The following is a 20,344-nucleotide window of genomic DNA, read 5'->3' on the forward strand; positions in this document are numbered from 1 at the left end:
GTCCTGAGGTCCCAGACTGGCCACACCGGGAAGCGCAGAACCACGGGAGTCCCCAGATTCCTCTTTCTAGGACAGGAGCATGGCTGGGTGGCCTTACTGTCTACCATTCTTTCTGGAATCCTCCAGATTCTGATGCATCACGTTTGTGCCGAGGGCTGGAACCTGCCGTGAGTGCCCGTCACTCCCAGTCAAGCCCACTCACAGCAGCCCTGCGCGGGGGGAGGCCCCAACGCTGTCAAGAAGCCCACGTGTCTGCCTCTTCAAAACTTGTTCCTGGCCCAGGTCAGTTGGGGAGCTTCTTGACTGCACTGCTGGCCAGACTCGGATATCTAGCTGCATCACCCATCGCCACGCAGGCCTGCAAAGTTTCTGCTCCATGGGTCAGACTGCCTAAGGAGATGCACGGGGAGAGGGGAGCTTGGGCCCTGGCCTCCTCCCCTGCAGGGTCTCCTCCTAGGGCAACCATGCGCTCTGGAGGATCAGGACTCTGGGCAAGGGGCCGGCATAGGGAGAGCAAGGGCTCCGTGGAAGGGACCGAGCAGCGGCTCAGAGGTCTTCAGCCCCACCGGCTGGCCAGCAAGGATGCCCGTCTCCACCCTGGAGATAAATGGGGCCACCTGGGCTGGCAGCCGGCAGCCCCGGGTTCGACTCCAGGGCTCTGCTCCTCACTCACCCTGTGCCTCTCCCTCAGTTTCCCCAGCAAAAATTCCCCGAGGCTCAAGTGTTTATTTAAAGCCTCTAGGAGTGCTGGTCACAATGCAAAGTTCCCAGCCTGGCCCCAGAGAGACCACCTGTAGGTCCAGGATTCTACTGAGGAACCTGCATCTTAAATAAGCATCCTAGAGGCGTCAGATGCCAACCAGTTTGCAGGCTACCTTGTAAGAAGCACTGATTTAGGGCAGCGGGAAGGAGGCAGGAAGGCGGTGAGGCAGGGATGGACCAGGTGTGTTGCCAGGAGACGCGGGCCCACTATGAGAAAGCCCCAAGCTCTGGCTGGAAGGCAGACCAGAGCAGATGACTCGGGCCGCTCCCAGTGAGCTGGGCACCACCCCCAAAGGTCTTTTAAGCAACTCTGGGAGGCATAAGACACTGCTTTTCAATCTCTCGGATTCACTTTTCTTCTACGATGCTAATATATTCCCTCTCTTGTACTTTTTTCTGCCTCTTTCCAGGAACCTGTGGGAACTCCTGCTTTGCCCCAGCACTCTGGGGCTTTTTGTGATGATGGAGACTGTGCTCTCGGGAGGTCTGGCGTGTGAACCTGTCCACGCCCTGCCTGGCCATCATCAGCTCCAGTACCAAGGAAGCTGTCCCTGGCCCAGGTCCACGCGGGCTGAGCCACCTGGTCCTGCCCTCAGAGGGCAGCTTCCATCGGGGACACTGCTGGTGGGTGAGAGTGTGGGTCTCAAACCCCTATGCTTTCCAGCTGTGAGACTGCGGGTGAGGCACTGCTCTGAGCCTCAGTTCCCTCATCTGTAAACAGGGTGATGAGGAGACCAGCGCGAATTGAGCATTTACCATGTGCCAGGCTAAGTGCTAAGTGCTTTCCACGTTGAGACTCACTCAGTCCATACACCATTCCTGTGACATGCACGCTCACCGTCACCCCATTGTACAGATGTGGACACTGAGAGACCGGGAACCTTGCCCTGGGCTGCTGCCCAGCTGGTAGGTGCTGTGACTGGCACTGGCTTCAGAGTCCAGGTTCACAGTCACCACACTGCCTTGGTCCTGTCACCTGCACTGGCGCATCATAAATGCACACGCGATGGCAGCAATTATTATTGCCATTGTTTGCCCAACGCTCTTCTTCCTCCCTAACAGGACTTTATGCCTGCAGGAGCCCAGGCAGGGGACCCACTCTTAGTTCCATCTCCCTGGGGGTCAGCAGCATGGCTAGAAGTGTGTGACGGAGACTGAGCCAGCGACTCCCCGTCCCCAGCTCTGCAGACTTGGGTCAAAACCGCAAACCTAGAACCACACATCTCACATCTCCAAGTTCTTGGCTGTTTGAGCAGCTGGACAAGTCATTTCTCTACCTGGAGGGGCACTGACGTCCAGTGCTCACTTTCCCTCAGGAGCACGGGGCTGACCTGGGGCCAGAGATGGGGGCCTGGCGGGCTATGGAAGGACCCTGGGAGGCAGCCTGGCCACCCCAGGCAGAGGCTGCCTGCTTCCCGTCAGGAACTCCCAGGAACTCTATTCTTAGGGCGCATTCTCTTGCTGTTAACTTTGACGTCTTCCAGAAGTTACCCCGCACAAAAGCCACCCTGCCGTGGCTGTAATTTACATGTCACATCACTTGCTCAGAGCACAGTCCACCCCCTCCAACCCACTCCTGCATGCGTACCTTCCCCTGCCAGCCCCGCAAAAATGGCTTCTGCATGATTCCAACCTCCATCCTTCCACCTGTTTGCCCAGAGAGAAAAAGTGAAATGGGAAATCAAAGGGCCGGTTGAGGGTGGTGGGGGAGGCAGGGGGCAAACTTCCGCTACATCCAAGCTTTGGAACTTCCCAGATTACAGGCTGGGCATCGCTTCCACTCCGCGGTCTGCATTGCCATAGCAACAGCCCAGCCGTGGTCCACAGCCCCATCCTGCCACCCAACCTGTGCGCGCTCCGCGGGAGCCGCTTACCGTGATGGTGTTTTCCTTGCTCTGCTTTTTGCCTGGTGACGAAGATCCCAGGTTCTGGGGAGAGAGGCAAGAAACATCGTCAAAGCTGCTCTCCATATTGGACATCCTCTCTTTCATTCAGTTTCCCTGAAGGTGGAGGGACTGGTTAAAAGCCCCTTGCCAGGGAAGTTCGGGGATGCTCCGTTAACCCCCTAAGTCACCATATTCTGGGAGAAGGCAGGCAGGAGTCTCTCGCGCCCCAGCTTGAAGGCAAATTGGAGGAAGCCTCCAGCACAGGCTCGGAGGAAACTGCTCCAAACCAGGTCTGCCTCCTCTTCTCCCCGCTGTGGCTGGGGGAGTTAACCCCTCAGCTGCCCTCTGCTGGTAAGCGATTCCGTGCGCCGCGTGCTGCCTGAACCCACAGAATCCACCCGGGAGCACAGAGTTAAGGCAGATCGCAGACCACCTCCTGGCACTGAGGATTCAGAACATGACATCTTATTCCGAATTCCCCAGGTCCAACATACCACGCCCTATACCACGAGCACTGTGGGCAGGGGTGCTGGGCCACCTCCGTGCTGGGCCCCCTCCCAACCCCAGGAGCAGGGAGGCTGCGTTCTGGCTTCCATTCAGACTTTGGGTTGGTTTTTGATGTCTTCCCTTTGCCAGCAAGAAAATCACCATCCCAAGTACTGCCAACCCCACAGGTCCTCAGCATCTTGCCCCGGACCTAGGGTGCTCCTGGCATGAAACATTAAGGACTGCCAGGTGAACACGCCACATTGGTCATAAAGGGGAGTTCAGTTCTGGGTCTTTGTTGTCCCACAATCAGCGTTATTACATTAAGGACTCAATAGGGTCCCTGAGCAGACATGGGGTGCCCACTCCTGTCCCGAGTCCCATGTCGAGCTGGGAGCAGGCACTGTGGTGGCATCACTCGCGTGGGTGTTCTGGGACTCGTGGCCTTATTCTGTCTCTAGTGAAATGGAAGGGAGTGGCTGTTGGGACTTTACAGAGAAAGGCCCAGAAAAAAGCGCAAAGGGGCTCCCCAGCAAGCCTCAGGGTACCAGCAGCCCCGTCCCGGGGCCAGCACAGCCTGGCGCACCTGGCAGGATGAGCCTCAGGAACCCAACTGCTTGTCAGGCAAAGCGGGGAGCTTTGAGGAGTCCCTGCTTACGGTGCCCTCAGCCCCTCAGCCCCATCCAGGCCTCCCCTGGCTGGCAAGTAGACGAATGAGGACTGATATCTCTGACCGTCCAGCTAAAAGGGACCTTACAGGCTCCTTGGAGAAACGGCTAATTCCCAATGCCAGGCGGACCTGGAACACCTACTGGGCTTGGAGGTAAGACAGTGTTCAAAGAATGACACCACAGAAGGCAGCTCAAGGGGGCTCCCACAAGCCAAATTTGGGACCATCTGAGCATGAGTATGAATAATGACCAAATATTAACTCCAAAAGATGGAGGGGGAGAGAGGGCCGTGCTTCCTTACAGAACGCCAATTAAAGTATGCATAAGGGCTTCAAAAGCCACGTTTGTGAACCCCAGCGTCAAGAGACTCAGGTCGCGGCGTCAGGGATGCTCGGAGCTCTGAGTGAGAAGGTCGCTCCGGAGCAGAATGTGTACGCGGCCTCGCCCTGCCACCCCAGAGGCTGCCAATACATCCGGAAGGGAAAACGTGCCCGTGCCAGGGAGAACTCTGGGGGTCCCCGCATGCACAAAGCACTGATAACCCGGGACTGTGTCTCCTGACGGCTGCAGGGAAAAGTATTCCACAGGCCCCCAGAGCTGCTAAACCTGAGCCCAAGCAAAAGGGAACAGCCAAGTCAAGAACGTAGGTCATTCTACCAGACAACTGACCCGCACTCTCCCCTAAAAGAGTCAGCGTGAGGAAAGACAAAAGAACAAATGCGCAGGAAATAGAGTCTAGATGAAAAGAGACTAAACAAAGCGAGAATCTGGATGAAATGGTAACCAGACACACACAAAGACCACGTATGACATGATCCCACATGCGTGAAACGTCCAGAATAGGCGAACGTGGACACAGAAAGCGCATCTGTGGTCGCCTAAGGCTTAGGGGGACTCTTCTGGGGGTGATGGAAACGTTCTGAAATTGATTTTGATGCTGGATGCACAACTCTGAGACTAGACTAAAAACCTCTGCGCTGTACAATTTTAAACGGGTGAACTGTACGCTATGTGAATTACATCTCCACAAAGCTGTTCTTAAAAGAGAAACTAAAGAGAGCGAGAGAGAGCAACTGATGCATCCACGTGTAAAACTGGAGCCTGGGCTGCGGAGAAGAGCAGCTATGAAAGATATTCTGGGGACAACTGGGGAGCATAAACACGGCTTATACACGTACGTATTAGATGATCTATTGAGTTCATGTTTTCGTAAAGTGTGCTAATGGTATTGTGGTTATGTCTTCATCCTCAGGGATATGTTCTGAAATATTTACAGTTAAAACCATACGTGATGAATTTGCTTTAAAGGAATCCAGTGAGGGGGTGGGGGAGGGGAGAGAGAGGAGAGGGGAGGGAGAGGAGACGGGAGTATAAGTGAAACGAGACCGGCAGAATATTTGCTGAAGTTCCATGACTGGTCCGTAGCACTTTATTATAATATTCCTTCTGCTTTCATATATGTTTGCAGATATCCATGACCAAAGTTAGTTTTTTAAATTTCCCGTTCCTGATTCTAGAAGTTTTTTCTCCTCGTCTTTTTTTGAGCTCCCTCCCCAGCCTGGTTTCCTAGCCTTGCCTGGGCTGCTTTGCTGTCACTGTGAGGACTGACAGACAGTGGGGACACACAAGGCAGTGCCAGGTGGACTTGCAGTGGGTCACTCCCAGCCGATCCAGTGAGCCCTTGGTCCACATGACTTCTCAGCCCTGTCTCCTTTCTCTGTGAATAATCTGGGCCCCACATTCTCAGCAGGTGGGATCCAGCGTGAAACCCCTCAATGGCTCCCAGCAGGCCTTGAGGACTCCTCCAGTCACCTCTTCCATCCTCCCTACACCAGCTAATAGAGTAAACCACAGCCCTACTCGGCCTCTCTGGGTTCTGTGAAATCACTGTTCTCTGTCCTGCCTCCAGGCATCCATATATGCTGTTCTCTCCACTTGAATGCTGTTCCCCTACCACCACCTCTTAACCAAGTTAAACCTTTGCTCATCTTTCCAGTCTTAGCTTTTCTTAAAGAGTCCATCCCCGACATTTCCATCACCACCTGGTCAGGTCCTCAGAGCACACACTTCCTCCAGCCCTGTCACTGACAAAATGAAATAATCCTTTATCTCCAGTCTTTCTCCAGGACCAGCTATTACCCTCCATCAAGACAGGGGCTATACTGTCTATGACTTGGTGCCCAGCAAAGACAGAGATGCTCTATAGAACATGTGATATTTACTAAGGAGGGAAGGGGGAGCCCCATGAAGCAAATGAGCTCTCAGAATCTCACCTCCTTCTCCATCTAGAGCTCCCTTCTCCAATAAGTCCCTTAAGTTTTCAAGCTCTTAGTCCTGTTCCCTTTCCTCTCTCTTGCGTCTAAAGACAGCCTTCCTGGGGGGGGGGGCAGCTCATGGAAGCTGTAACAGTTGAAAGGTGGGTCACAAAAGGGCCTGGGCTCTGATGGGAAGGTTCCTTGTCCACCCTTTACATGTGCAGGGATCAAAGAGGGCCCCCACCACCCTAGCCACAGGCAGGCAAGGGACGGCCTAGAATGTGTCTCCGCAGAGGCCAGCAAGACTGTCAGCCTCTGATTCCCCCAACCTCCAAACAGGTGGGCCCCACATATCCAATACCCAGGCAGGGCTGCAACCCACCCCAGGGCTGCAGACTTGCAAAGCTCCACTGGGTGGCACTAGATCACCACCACCACCTGTGCCCAGCTGTCAGGTCTCCCAGAGCTGGGGAAGGAGGGGAAGGGCAGGCGACCCCAGGGCTGCTGGGCACCCAGCCATCAGACCCCACCCATGATGGCATAGACACACTCCTGGTTTCCATGAAGATTAGACACGACCCCCACCTGCCCAACATTCTAATTTTCCTGATTAGTTTGCTCAAGGAGGGGCAGCTAGCTGGTAACAGAAAAAGAAAGATGCTTAACCCACCCCCGACCCTGCATCTCCAATGGCCATGTGTTCATTCATTCACTCATTCGTTCTTTCACTCATTCTTTAAATACTATCAGGTGGTAACTGCCATTAGTTACAGCCGGCAGCCTGGGGCAGCGGGAGTAAATACCACGCACACTCAAGTGTGCCGTATATACTCCGGGGACCATTTGCCAGCGCGCTCCGTAAACGCCAGCCCTGCTTAACCTGTCTCTATGGTTGGCCTCTGGCGCCTCTGTGGTTAGGCAGCTCCGCAGTTCACAGACCCTTTGACAGCATAAAAGAATAACACCGTACCTTACAGTTCTGGGAAGCAGTGAACGAACGCGGCTTTGCTCTCTCCGCGTCCTGCACTGTTTATTTTGGTCACTTGGACGGTGCCGCACCCTCTTGACCTTATCGTCTATACAGAATACGCTGGAGCCCGCCCGTCCTGAAGCAGCGCCCAGGCCTGGTTCTCCAGAGCTGCCCTTCCCTGCGTGCCCAGGACCAGCACCTCGCCTCTAACTCCTTGCTTTAGAATGCTCACTGTATGTGCCTTCTGGAAAAGTAAACTTGTAAATTTTAAAAATACTAAAAAGCGTATTTTAGAAAAATCACCTCAGACTAAGATGTCTCAACCTCTGCCCCAAGCATTTTTCCAGGCTAGGTACTTCTTCATTGTGGGGCCATCCTGCGACTTGTGGGGTGCTTGCTAACATCCCTGGCCCCCACTGCCCGGGTGCCAGCAGCACCCCCTCCCCAGCTGTGACAACCACAGAGTCCCCCAACGCTGCCAGACGCCCCCTAACTGAGAACCGCAGTCTGAGACGCAGACAGACCACCACCAACGTTCTGGCTTATCTGTCTTCTAGCCACTTGTCTCCACATATGGGTAGACTGCCTCCTCCCAAGTGAGACGGACTGGACACGCAGCTCTGTTCTGACTTTCCCACTCCATATTACGGCCTCAGCATTCTCCTGAATCATTCAATTTTCTTCCAAAGAAGGCGTTTTTCACAGCTGCCTGGTATCTCTGGCTGGGTGGGTGTCAGTGCCATAATCCGTTTGACCCGTCCCCTGTTGTTGGACAATTAGGTTGTGTCCAGTGTTGCAAGACTGAAAATAAAGCTTTAGTGGACAGCCTCACACACAGATCAGAATCCCTGAATGTACCCCAAGAACATGCTGGAAGGGAAATTCCTGGGTCAAAGGCATGGCACACACTGTCAGACTGGCTTCTGAGAAGGCTGGGTTTTAAACGTTAGGTGACAACTTGGTAGTCTTTCAGGGTCGGGGGAGCCGTGTTCCGGGGGGGAAGGCAGGCAGAATAATGGTGGGGAGCAGGGGCAGTTTCCAACATCCTTCCTGATGGTGCCCAGGGGAGACCAGCCTGTTGAGCTGCCGGTAAACCACAGCACGACTTCGGCTGGCGTCCTAGGGAAACCCGCCGCAGGTACACGGCAGATACCCTTCATTTCAAACAGACCGACAGAGGCTGCGATGAGAAGGCTACCTGGGGGCCCTGCAGGCAACACGCAAAGTTGCTGTGGGGGGTGCTGTGAGAGGGGGCGAAGGGGACACGCTTGACTGCCTGGATCCTCGGCGGTCAGGCACGGTCCCCCCACCAGCAACACCAGCATCCCCTGGGGGCTCGTGAGGCCCCCTCCTTAGACCCCCGAGTCAGAACCTGCAGTCTAATAAGAGACCCGGTGGTTCGTAAGCCCATCAGCGTATAAGGAGCCTTGTAGGTAAGAGGTCCCAATTCTCTTCCAGAGTTTGAACTGACCTGACCTGAGCCCAACGTTCAGCCTCCTAAGACAACAACATAGTTAGGTTTCTGAGAATTAACACTCTTGCCTGCATGAAAGCTAAGTGTCTCATTTGAGCCAACCGTCATCACAGACCACAGGGTCTTCCTCTCAGTGATGGCACGTAGTACCCACCGGTGTTGACAACAACCAGCTACTGTCACCACCACCACCACCATCACCACCACCACCCTGGGAGCCTGGCATTTTAACTCCTGGAAAGGGCTGGTGTGGAGGCTTCGTTAGGAACATCTGGGTAACTTGTGGCTGGACCACAGAAGACCAGTCCTCAGGTCCTCAGACACGGCTGAATGCCACTGGAAGAAACATGGGACTTGGCATCAAGTCTAGTCTGACCGCTTGGTAATCGTATCTACCTGCGTGAGTCACTGAACCGATCTGAGACTCCGCGACCTCACCTGCAACACGGCCATCGAGCTGACACTTGCCTCATGCGCTTGCACAAGTGTCAGCTGAGATGACACGTGAGAAAAGAGCCTGGGAATCTGAAAACATACTCCCACCGCCTTCCATCCCATTGCTGCCCCTCTGCTAGACTGTTAAATGTGATCAAATGTTTTACTCAATTCCATTCTGGGTGAAGTCTGGGGGTGGGAAAAGGGTGGGTAGAAAGGAAAATGGCCTGGCCTCGTCCACATTCTTCAGAGTGCTGCAAAATCCAGACAGCAGGATGGAACAGCTGTAATTCCATCACCATCACCCCATCCAAACCACCCTCAGCTTCTAGAGAAAACCAGCAGACCACAGCGGTCTGCTCTCCCCGAAGGGACGCTGGAACGACCTGGACACCAGCCACTTTCTACATGGGGCAGAACAGGGCTGTAGCCACCTGGATCCCCACAGCATCCCCGTCCTAAAGACACCTCCCTGGCTCTGCCTAAATGGCTCCCCCTACCTCCCGAAACAGGACCCCTTACCTGGGAATCACCGGTGGACTTTCGGACACTCATGTGGGCAGTCTCGGGAGGGTGCGCTGGGGTCCCTGACGTGTGGTATCCATTCACTGCGGGGACAGAAACACCGCTCAGACGCCGTGCTGGCCACAGGCGGGCACCGCTGACCTTCTCCCACCTCATCGCCTGGTTCTGAAGGGTCGTGCACGGCTAGGACCACCTCTCAGGATCTCCCCAGTGTCTGGAGCTGGAAATGGGTTGAGAGCCTCTCTCTAACCCCCAGCACGCAACTACCGAACTCTTGGGGGACCAAGTTTCCTTTTGGACCAGAGAGGAAAAGGAAGATGTGTAGAAAAAGCTGAAATCGTCGGAGTCAAACAGCCACCACAGACAATGCCGCGTCAACTGTGGTCACTGGTGCTGATCGAGGGTCCTATCTTTCTCTACAGGTTCAGATGGTCCTGGGCCACCTTCCTGCAAATCCCACTGAGGAACTTCTCCCTAAGGACCTTCTCACCCTTAGTGAAATGTGAGTACAGTGAAAAGAGGACTGGCTTCACTGGTTTCCATGAAATTTGGCTTTACCAATTAATAGTCAGAGGATCACATGACATCCTTCTTGAGTCACGGTTCTCCTGAAAGTTTACCAAAAAAAAAAAAAAATTCAAGGCCCTAAAATTCTACCCCTATGACACTCATTCATACTCCTAACGTGAGCTGATACACCTGCTCTCCAAGGGGGGATGGGGAGCCTGGTCCGCAGCATTTGCCAATTTCTGTGGCATCAACACTCCCATTGTGGCCAATTCAAATTCCCTGTCATTGCTGCCTGCTCCTGACACCACAGGTACACACTGCAGCCCATGCATCCTCAGCTCTCAGAGGCGGTCCTGCCCTCTCACAGGTGTAGTTACATGAGCCTCAGTTTCTGAATCTGTAAAATGGGGACAATCCCACCTCGTCTCTAAACCTACTTTGTTGATATGAAAATCAAACAAGACAATACTTGCAAAAGGGGTCTGTAAATTACAGAGTATCCCACGACAAGAGATGGGAGGGATGGAGAGAGGGAAGGTCATTGCTTCTGTTCCTGAATCTGGTGGCCTTGAACCTCAAGCCTGCATGATCTCTGGAGACCGGGAAAGCATGCCTTCCTCAGGCCCCGGGCTTGGCGGACTTGCTACAACACAGACACTGAAGGTCAGCCTGGAGAAAAATTCACCAGCCGACATCCAGCTGAGAGCACTCTGCAGTGAGGGAGGAAGGGGAGCAGGAGGGGTTGAAGTCACTACCACCTGCCCATTTGCAGGGCTGGGGTCGAGCAATGGGGTGTAAAGGCCACCCCACAAACAGCCTTTTTCATGCTGGAGGACCCTTCCATTCTCCACCAACTACAGCCAGAAAATCCAGGACCACTCGGAAGCAGAGATGCACTCAGCAGATTCCCGCGGGTGGCTGCATTTCTCCCTGATATGCCTGTTGGTTCCAAGCTCCAGAAGGAGAGTGGGCAGAGACACTCCAGGGCGACAGCAAACTGGCCACAGAGCTGGCCTCCCAGGGCAGTGGCTTAGGGAAGCCACAAGAGACAGCAAATGAACCCCGCATGGCCAGCCACGCTCAGGGCCCTCAGGAGGCCAGCCAACTCTTGATAGTTGCCAGCAGTCCTCTAGGTAAAGGAGGGGTGGGTAGGGGCCAGGATTCCAAGGGCATCGGAGAATGTTGAGGTCGTCAAAGAGAATCTACTCATGTAGGCATGAGCTACGTCAGGCAGGCACTAGACTGGTGCTAAATAAAACCCAAAGGAAGGCATAACATTCGAGGAATTTTTACTAACCCAGGAGCACAGGGCTGGCATGGACAGAACACAAATGCTGGAGGATCTAAAAACAACAGTAGGAAACCTTAATATATTGCTCTCAGCCTTGGGCTGATTAGTGGGCAAAAAGTCAGGATGTGGACTATCTCGGTAACTTAATTTAAAAGGCTGGCTGATTGAACTTGATGTATTAAATGTCATATCCTATAAACACAGACAATATCTTTTGCCAAGAAGCCATGGAACATTAAAAAAAAAAAAGAGTTGGGCATATTCAAGCCACAAATAAAATATCAATAAATTGCAGAAGGCATAAATAACACAAGCCACATTCTTTGACCAGAAAGCAATTAAAATAGATACTAATAATGAAAGAACAAATACGCAAGGTTCCTCTCCCTCGGACTCCCAAACGTTCAGAAATTTAGGGAAATACCCCCTGAAACAATCTCAGGTCACAGAGGAGTTTAAAACTATAATTACATAATATTTGGAAAACAAGGAGGAAGAACATATCAAAACAAATGGGATAGGGCCTGAATTATATTTAGAGAAAAATCTATGGCCTTAATTATTTCATTACCAAAGCCAAGAGAATAAAAATAAATGGACTAAGAATTTAAGAATTTAGAAACAAATTTTAAAAGCCAGTAAAATAAATCAAAGGGAAGCATGAGAAAAGAATATAAATATGACCACAGAAGTTAATGAGTTAGGAGACAGGATAACATTAGCAACCCTAGCTGGTTCAGTGTGTGTCAGGGCAGTCGAGATGGGGGTGGTAGAGGGGTGGAGAATCACAACAATAAAAAAGGCAGAGCAGCCTAATTTGAGAGTAAGAGAAAACCCAAGTGCTCAGAATTGAGAATTAGAAAACATAAACATGACAAATATAGTAGAAAAAAAATTTAATACAAGAGCATATGATTTATAACTATGCTATTAAGACTTCCGTAAGGCTCACAGGATCAAAAGGGGTTCAGAGGACACCTTTTACCAAAATGAGTAAAAACTTTGAAAAATAACCTCCTTCCAAAAGGCACTGGACCCAGGTGGTTTTATGGGCAAAGTCATTCAAACTCTCAATAAAGAAATACCCAGGCTCAGATCGCACCACTATAGAAACACCTGGTGAGTTTCCCAGTTTATTACACAAAGCCAGACTCTAAAATCTACCACCACCAACAAAACAGAATCAAGTTCAGTTGATCACAAAAATGAAACACATAGTTCTTACCTGAGCAAGCCTTAGTTTGGAACCAGTCACTACCTCTGATGGCGCCGGGTCCTTGTAAACCACCTTCCTGAGGGCAGAGGCTGCCCTTCTGACCCCAGCTGTGCCCCTTCACAGCGCCTCAAAAGTGCACCCTCAACACACCGTTCTGTATCCCCAGCTTCCAGCCTCCCCCAGGCTTGCAGCCCCCATGCTTAGGGCAGCCAGGAACCGTCTAACGCCACGGCATTTGCCTCTAATCCATCCTCTTGTTCTCACTTCAGTTCTGGTCTGTCAGCTGTTGGCTAATTACTGCTCATGTCAAAACAATTACTGAGGAAGAAAAAATAATTTTCCATTCAACCATCTCTCCCCACACAGCAGCTCTGCTCTGACACCCTGTCTTGCTGCATTTCACTCAAACAGTCCTGACATCTTCAAAAAAAGTCATCAGTGGGGATCTGAACAGTTACATCTCACCCACAACGCTCCTGACTGGCAATCCCATGCCTCTGGGCCCCCAGTGCCAAGGGTGAGACCCCAAAACAAACGAGGCCAGAAGTGGGTGCTTTCGAGGCCTCCAGATGAAACCGAGCAGTACCCTATGGGGTCCGCCCCAGTACACATCGTTTCCATGCCCCCCGTTTCTTGTTTGTAGCACATAGGCTTCATTCAGCCTCCTTGACCCCCCCCCCCCGACGAGTTCCAAAGGGCAGATTCTAACAGTTGCTAATCAAGGAAAGGAGAGAATGCAGAAACAAGGGAGGAACCGCCAAGAAACAACAGTGCAGGCTTGGCAGGGTCCTGGTTCCTCCTCCAGGGACACACGTAACAATACGAGTAAGTCCTTCTGCAGGAACTAAGGCCCTCATCCAGGTGGAGGACAGCAGCTTCAGGCTGGACCAGGATTCCTGGAGCACCGCCTGTTACCTCACCGCCAGCCAATTAGGAGACAGTCACACGCTCTGCAGCCCTCACTCCAAATTTGACCTATAAAAACCTCTCCCCGAAAACCACCAGGGAGTTCAGGGTTTTTGAGCACAAGCCACCCGTCCTCCTTGCTTGGCCCTGCAATCAATCTTCCTCTGCTCTGAACTCCGATGCTGTGGTTTGTCTGGCCTCACTGTGCACTGGGCACATGAACTTCTGTGCAGTGACCCAGCCTCCGAGGGGAAAAAAATAAAATAAAATTGATCAAGGATTACTCATAACCAAAGGAACATAATTCAGTTGGGGATACAAGAAAAAAAATGTAAAATGCCAAATTCAGCTGTTTTTAAGATAAGAAAAGGGAACAGAAAGCCCTATCTAGTGACTTTTGTAACTTCAAATACAAAAACATACACATTTTATTTCTCTTTATGGGCAGTGAAAGAGAGAGCTTGGGAGACGGATGGTGAGAGGCGGGCTGGATCCTGTGTAGGAAGGAGGGGGGGCTCTTTGCGGGGGAGGGAAGTGGATAAAAACGGAAAATAAGACGCAAAGAAAGAGCTGTCCCCACGAGAGTCAAAGCCACACAGAATTGCCAGCGTCACCCGCTGCCCAGAACTCCACCTCCCTGCAGTCTGGTACCATCCCCAACTCCAATCCACCACATAAAACACCCGTCCTCCGAGTCCCACTGTCCAGCTTCTATGCCCTAAAGAAACCCGAAGACAAGACTTAACACTTCCGAACAGGAAATCGGCCTGACACCTTCCTCCTGCCTCCTGTGGGGATGGCCTCACCTCCCTTCTCTCTGGAACAAACAGGTGATTTCCTTCCTCAACCAGAAGAAACCTGGCAGCCCGAGGGCCCTTGTTTTTGAAATCCTTCTTCCCTCCCAACTATGACATCAAAGGCGGAAGAAAGGAAATCTCTCCCCAGGCGTTCGATGCATGCACCAAGTCTGCGGGATGTTCACTGGATGTGTTCCGTGGTGAACGTACAGGGCAGGGTCTTGTGGTCCAAATGCCCCCAGTATTCAGATTTGACGTTGTTTGTTTACAGCAAGCCTTTTAAAACACGCTGATGTGCTCTGTGAATCTCAAACGACGCAGCAGCGAGGTAGTCCTGAACTTACACGGACCGTTTGGGTGCAGGAAAGCTGGGGTGCTGCAGAACCCACTTCGGGAAATGCAGTGGAGGGCTGTCAGAAGGCAGGTTTTGAAGTCAGGCTACGAAAGCAAGCACCAGAGCCAGATCCGCAACTCAGCATCTCTGACTGCGCAGCAGGCAGCACCCTGCCTCGCTGCCCCACCAGGCCCAGGAGGCCACGGAGGGCTGCCCTTCCAGCATCACATCCACCTCGCCGGCTGAGCGCTGCACCTGCCCGGGTCTGTTCAGGGGACTGGTTTTCACATTTATAGCCTTCTGGTCTGGAAATTCTTCTGGTTTTGAAATTTCTATCTGGCCACCCTGTCCCCACTGCCTCCCTGGTTGTCTGAGATGTAAACTGTATTCCCCCAAAGAGAACCCACAACACATGTGTCCGTGGGTGTGTGGGGTTGGAAAGCTGCAGCTATTCTCCAGGGTGTCAAAGGTTAAACAGGCCTTTGGGGCCTCAGCCAACAGGAAGCCGGCTTCTAAAGGAACATGAGCCCCCTGTGCCTTCCCAGGGGGGCCATGGTGAGGTCCAGTTGGGGCCACAGAAACTGCTGTAGGCCAGGAGGTTTTGCTAATTCTGCAGTGAGGAGGGGTCCCCGTTTGCTCCTGCGTGGGAGGGGACAGCCGCCCAGGGCTTCCTGATCTGGAGGAGAAAGTGTGGTGTGGGTGGGGCCCTGGGTCTTGGAGCCCTTTTCCTGGGGGAAGCACAGCTGTCTGTCCGCACACACTCCAGGCCCGAAGGCAGGCCTTCCCGGATGGACAAGAGGACTGGCTCACTCCCCTGGGACCTGGCTCTCCTGGGGCTGCTGGTGGCAGGCTGTTTATCCAAGCATAATCCCTGAGCGGGGGTCAAGCTCCTGGCCAGGCAAAGCCAGCATCTGAACCCAGGGTTCCTGACATCCCCCGTCCCAGGGTAAGTCAGTAAGAGAGAGATTTCCTCCATCCTGAAAGGAAACAGATTCAAGCTCAACACACATCCAGGCCCAAAAGCTCAGAAAGGGATTCACTGCCCACACCGGCCCTGCCCAGTCAGATGGGGCGGCCACTAGCCACAGGCGGCTATGTCAACTTCAGTAAACTCTAACTGCAGCGCGGAATCCAGGATTGGATCCTAGAACAGAAGGACAATCTTGGAAAAGCTGGTGACATCGAATGAAATCTAGCTTAGTTAATAATACTGTACAACACCGATGTCTTAGTTTTGACAAATGTACCCCGGTGACGTAAGACGCTCACGCGAGGGGAAATTGTGTAAAGGGTATATATAAGAACTCTCTGCACAGTTGTTGCAATTTTTCTGTAAACTTAAAATGACTCCCCAGTTTAAAAATCACTACAGTATGTTCAATGAAGTTGAATATTCAGCCCCTCACACATGCATGACACATCATGTCAGGTACCCGAGAGCCACATGTGGCCAGCGGTTGCCATACGGGACTATGCAGATACAGGACACTTCCGTTGGTGCAGAAGGTTCTAGGGGACAGCACTGGTCTACGTGGTCATCCATTCTACCCCGAAACTCCCTCATTTTTCACTCACATTTTTTCTTTCCATCTGCCTGTTACTGCTTCTCTCTCTCTGAATCACGACTTCATAGTAAACCAGCCTGAAGGAGATTTTTAACACAAGCAGTCGTTACTGACTAGAGCTTTGGGTGTGCTGTTTGGATTTCAACTTTACTTATGTGGACCTCGCCCAAAAAGCCTGGCAATAAGTGCCTCCTGTAAAGCTACTGAATAAACATAGCCCCCACTGTGACATTAAAGGAAGCCACGGAGGGAAAGTCCGGGGCCCAGTGCTGACTCCAAGCACCCCGCAACATTCAAAGGGCAGGATCCGATGTGTGGGGGGCACTGGGTGTGTTTCCAGGTCTCCCTCCCCAGCTGACAACCTGGCTGGCTATGCTTCAGGCATCAGACAAACCTGTACTAGGAAGGGAGAACCAGCCCTGTGCAGGGGTGGTCCTTCCAACCCTCTCCAGAAGCTCGACTCAAAAGTAAAACTGAGCCCCGCAGCCGCCTCCACCCGAGGCCTCCTTAAAGGGGAGCTGCCTAAGCTTGGCTTGGCTGGTTCATTTGTGGTTCCCGCCCTCCTTCTTCCTGACCTGTGTTTCCATGATCTTCACGAACGGCTACATGGGATGCTTGTGGTCAATAAACGCAGTTAAGTTTTCCTTCCGCACTCCCCCACCCACCTTGCAGGTAACGACCCCCGACCCCACCACGGCGAGCCAAGAGCTGCCTGGCTGCTTCACGGAGTCAGCTTCTTAGGAAGACAGACACCTCTGCTGCATTTCACTTTTACCTGAGTCCCAACCGTCACGCTCAGAGTGAAATCCCCATGGCGCCTTCCGCCGGCTCAGGGAGCCTGTCAGGCCCCACCCCAGCCACGGTCTTCCTCCCGGCCCTCGGCTTACCAATGGGCAAAGTGAGGCCTGGTGAGAAGGGACGTGCCCCGAGGCCCCAGTCTAACGAGTTGCAATCTCAGAAATCCAAGGTGTCACCGATTGTCAGAGGTGCCCTTAGGTACTACTGAGCAAGAGAAAGGATGCTTGCAACTAGACTAGGCTTCACCGTTGACTTCCAAGGTACCAAGCCTGGGGAACAGTACGTGGGTCTGAGGATCAGTGAGCTGGGGTCCTGCAGGCCTTGTTGCTGCTTCTCACTGCCATGGGCTGCGGTCCGTCGTCTGACCCCGAGCACTGCTGAGAGGATGCTGAGTCCCTCGAGAAAAGAGCTTCTAGCCCGGGCCCTGCTGACACACGGGACTGGATGATCCTTCGCGGTGGGGCCGTGCTGTCCTGAGCACCGTAGGGTGTCTAGTAGCATCCTTGGCCTCTACCCACTAGAGGCCTGTAGCATCTCCCCCCAGAGTGACAGCCAAAAATGTCCCCGGACATGGCCAAATGCCCCCTGGTAGGCAAAAATCACCCCTGAGTTGAGGACCACTGCACTCGAGCCAGAGAAGCTTAACACCAATGAACACAGGATGCAAACACACACACGAGGACGGAAGCACCGAGTTACACGATGTCTTCGCTTCAGGCCTTCTCTGAGCAGATGTGCAGTCTCCAAAGGGGCAGAGAGGAGTCAGGATTTCCAACCATATTTGACCACAGAGCCCTTTCTGGCAGAGGACCTGGCAGATCTGGGATCCCACGGGAATCAGGTGCCTGGGGCGGGTGGGGCAGGGGAGGGACAGTCGGGGTCCACACACTGTCTAATGCCTTGGCCACCTCGGCAGGTCTCATCACTGGACCAGACCCTTTCCACGTCTCCCACCTTTCTTGGCCCCTCGGAGCCCCAGCACCCAGCACAGTGCTGGTGGACACAGCTCTTGGGCTGGTCGTGAAGGCACGAATCTGTCATGCCGAGGCCTCTGGGCCAGGGGGCCTGAGCCAGCATCTCCCAACCCTCCTTTGGGGGATGGCCCCACAAACAGCAAAGAGGGGACAGGATGCTGCCGGGGACAGCACCAGGGCCAGCGGGCTTTGGAGAGGTGACCCCACCGACTCAATGGGCAAGTTCCCTGACGAGTCCCACGCTAGCAGGCTGCACAGCCTGGCAGTCCTCACCTGTCCTCTCTCACCCACACCTCCCCCCGTGGCCTGTGTCACAGCCTGGTCCTGCTCCCCAGACCACTGCAGCCGAAAAAGACAGCTGGATTTTCTTTCTAGTGTGCGGGTGGCCTGGAACCAGCCAGGATAGAGGGCCCCACCTCACATTATCCACACTAGGCATTTCTATTGTTTAAATAAAAAAAACAAAACACAAGAACAGCAACAAAAGACAAGGCAGTGTGCCTGGAAACGCCTACTGTCACATGACAGCCAGGAAGGCCGATGGCCCCACTTCTGGCCACTTGGTCTGAGGCTGCAGCACTCACTGCATCATGAAATCAGGAGGAAGTGCCCCACGGCCTTGCCCCACATGGGGTTCCTTTCTTTAAAAAAAAAAAAAAAAAGGTGGGGTGGGGAGGGTAGAGCTCAGCAGTAGAGCGCGTGCCTAGCAGGTACAAGGTCCTGGGTTCAGTACCCAGGACGCTCACTCACTCAATCACCTAATCCCCCTAGCCAATTACAGTTAAAAAGAAATATATATATGTGATTACACATACAGACAGACACACGATCACAAATATAAAAACACTTCAAGAGCCTAGAAGAACTTTCCATGGGAAACAGCCACACATCCCCTCTCCCAGGCCTCAGCTGATTCTCCAGATGTGTGTTCTGCCACCACTTCGGTTCTGAGTTCTCCTGCCAACAGTCTTCACATCCCTGAGTAATGCGCTTTGCTCACACTGTGATTTCTGAGTGTATCAGTGGTGGAGAACACCTAGTCTCTCCACGAGGACAGGTGGGGCCCTGGCCCGCTCCCACTGCACCTCCTTTCCCCCGGCCCAGGGTTTAAGAGTCCTCTTAGGACTTTCAGCTTTTCGTTCGGTTACCTGGGATGCCTGAAGTAAATTATTTGTGTTCCAAGAAGGTTATGAGGCTCTCATCTCCCCTCCCCTGGAGTGAGGTGAGGGTATGGCTGCTGCTTCTGCCCTCCCCTGACCCCCTACCACGTGCCTCCCCTACAACCTGCCTCCCCTCCCCTGTCTAGCTGCAACCACGATGTCACAGCTACTGATGTTTACATTCCAGGCTGCAACCACCACCACGATCACCATCACCAGGCCTGGCCTCAGATTGATGCCTGAAGTCAAAAACCAACAAATGGGCTTCACACACCACATGATTATGGAGACATTTGTGAATTCACTCAACACTGAGGCCAGGCTCTGTCTGGGGACTGAGGAGTTTACGAAAGAAAAGGAGAAATGAAGTCTCCACCTCAGGGAGCTTACAGTCTGGAGTGGGTGAGTGACAGACAACAGGAGGAGTGCTCTAAGGGCAAGGAAACAGCAGGAGGCGGGGATCCAGAGTGATGGGTGTGGACTCTAAAGTAAGCCGGCCGGGGAGGCTTCTTGGAGGAGGTGACATTTAAAACAAAGCCTAAACCACAAGAAGTCAGAAGCTGTTCTCCCCACTGCTGCATCTTGCAGTCTGTCTCCTGGGATCTCAGAACAAGGTACTTCCTAAGAGTAAATAATAAACCTCCCACCTATTATAGTAATGTCTACCTTGATGACCTCCACTTGATTACCTATGCAGACGGAGAACTCATATCCTTCACAAGGAATCTATTTCCTTTCCAAACAGTGTGAAAATTTCCCTGGAAACATCTGCCTCCTTTAGCTTCTACTCCTTGATGCCTTGGGGAACCATGTTTGGAGCAAGTCTGCCCCTGGTTCGGGTCTCCACACTGGCAGACAGGGGAGTGCTCTGATGCCTCACCTCACCTCACCATCCCCTCTCCCTGAGCACCTGAGAGGGAGTGAGAGGGACCAGAGCTGCTGCCGGCACTGCCAGGGAGACACCATCCCACGGGGAAATAGACTATGGAGCCTCCGAGTCCTTTCTAAAGCCTTCCCCAGGTTTGGCCCACCATATCCCTAGCCAGGTTTCAGACCCGGGATCCAGAGTCTTGGCCTCTCCAATGAAGGTGTGTGTGCGGTCCCTCCCGGATGCCCCAACGTAGCGCATGGACAGTACCTGTTGGAGGCAGAGAGCTCCGGTGAGGGCCAGGGCTGGCTGGAATCCCAGGAGAACTGCTGGGACGCTCCCAGGTGGTCTCTGGTCAAAGAAAGAAAACAACCGCTTTGAGAATTTCACAGGGCAGAAGCTTGGAGTGTCACAGAGCAGCACTAGCTGGGAAAAACAGAGACATGGCTGCCACCTTCCTC

General features: G+C 53.0%; 1 protein-coding gene across 4 annotated transcripts in view; it reads right to left on the reverse strand.

Moving 5' to 3' along the window:
* The window catches only part of GAS7 (growth arrest specific 7), a 184,350-nt gene that overhangs the window by 25,188 nt on the left and 138,818 nt on the right, over positions 1–20,344 (reverse strand). For 2 of the 4 annotated variants that reach the window (XM_031467632.2, XM_031467635.2), the window contains exons 3-5: positions 20,154–20,234; positions 9,463–9,547; positions 2,637–2,694 (exon numbers count right to left, since the gene is read on the reverse strand). In XM_031467632.2, the coding sequence (XP_031323492.1) occupies positions 2,637–2,694; positions 9,463–9,547; positions 20,154–20,234 (224 nt within the window). Of the gene's footprint in view, positions 1–2,636; positions 2,695–9,461; positions 9,548–20,153; positions 20,235–20,344 lie in introns of all 4 variants that reach the window. The other 2 variants (XM_031467633.2, XM_031467634.2) reach the window with 2 other exon arrangements.

The sequence above is a fragment of the Camelus dromedarius genome, chromosome 16 (assembly GCF_036321535.1).
Source record: "Camelus dromedarius isolate mCamDro1 chromosome 16, mCamDro1.pat, whole genome shotgun sequence".
Taxonomy (NCBI): Eukaryota; Metazoa; Chordata; class Mammalia; order Artiodactyla; family Camelidae; genus Camelus; species Camelus dromedarius.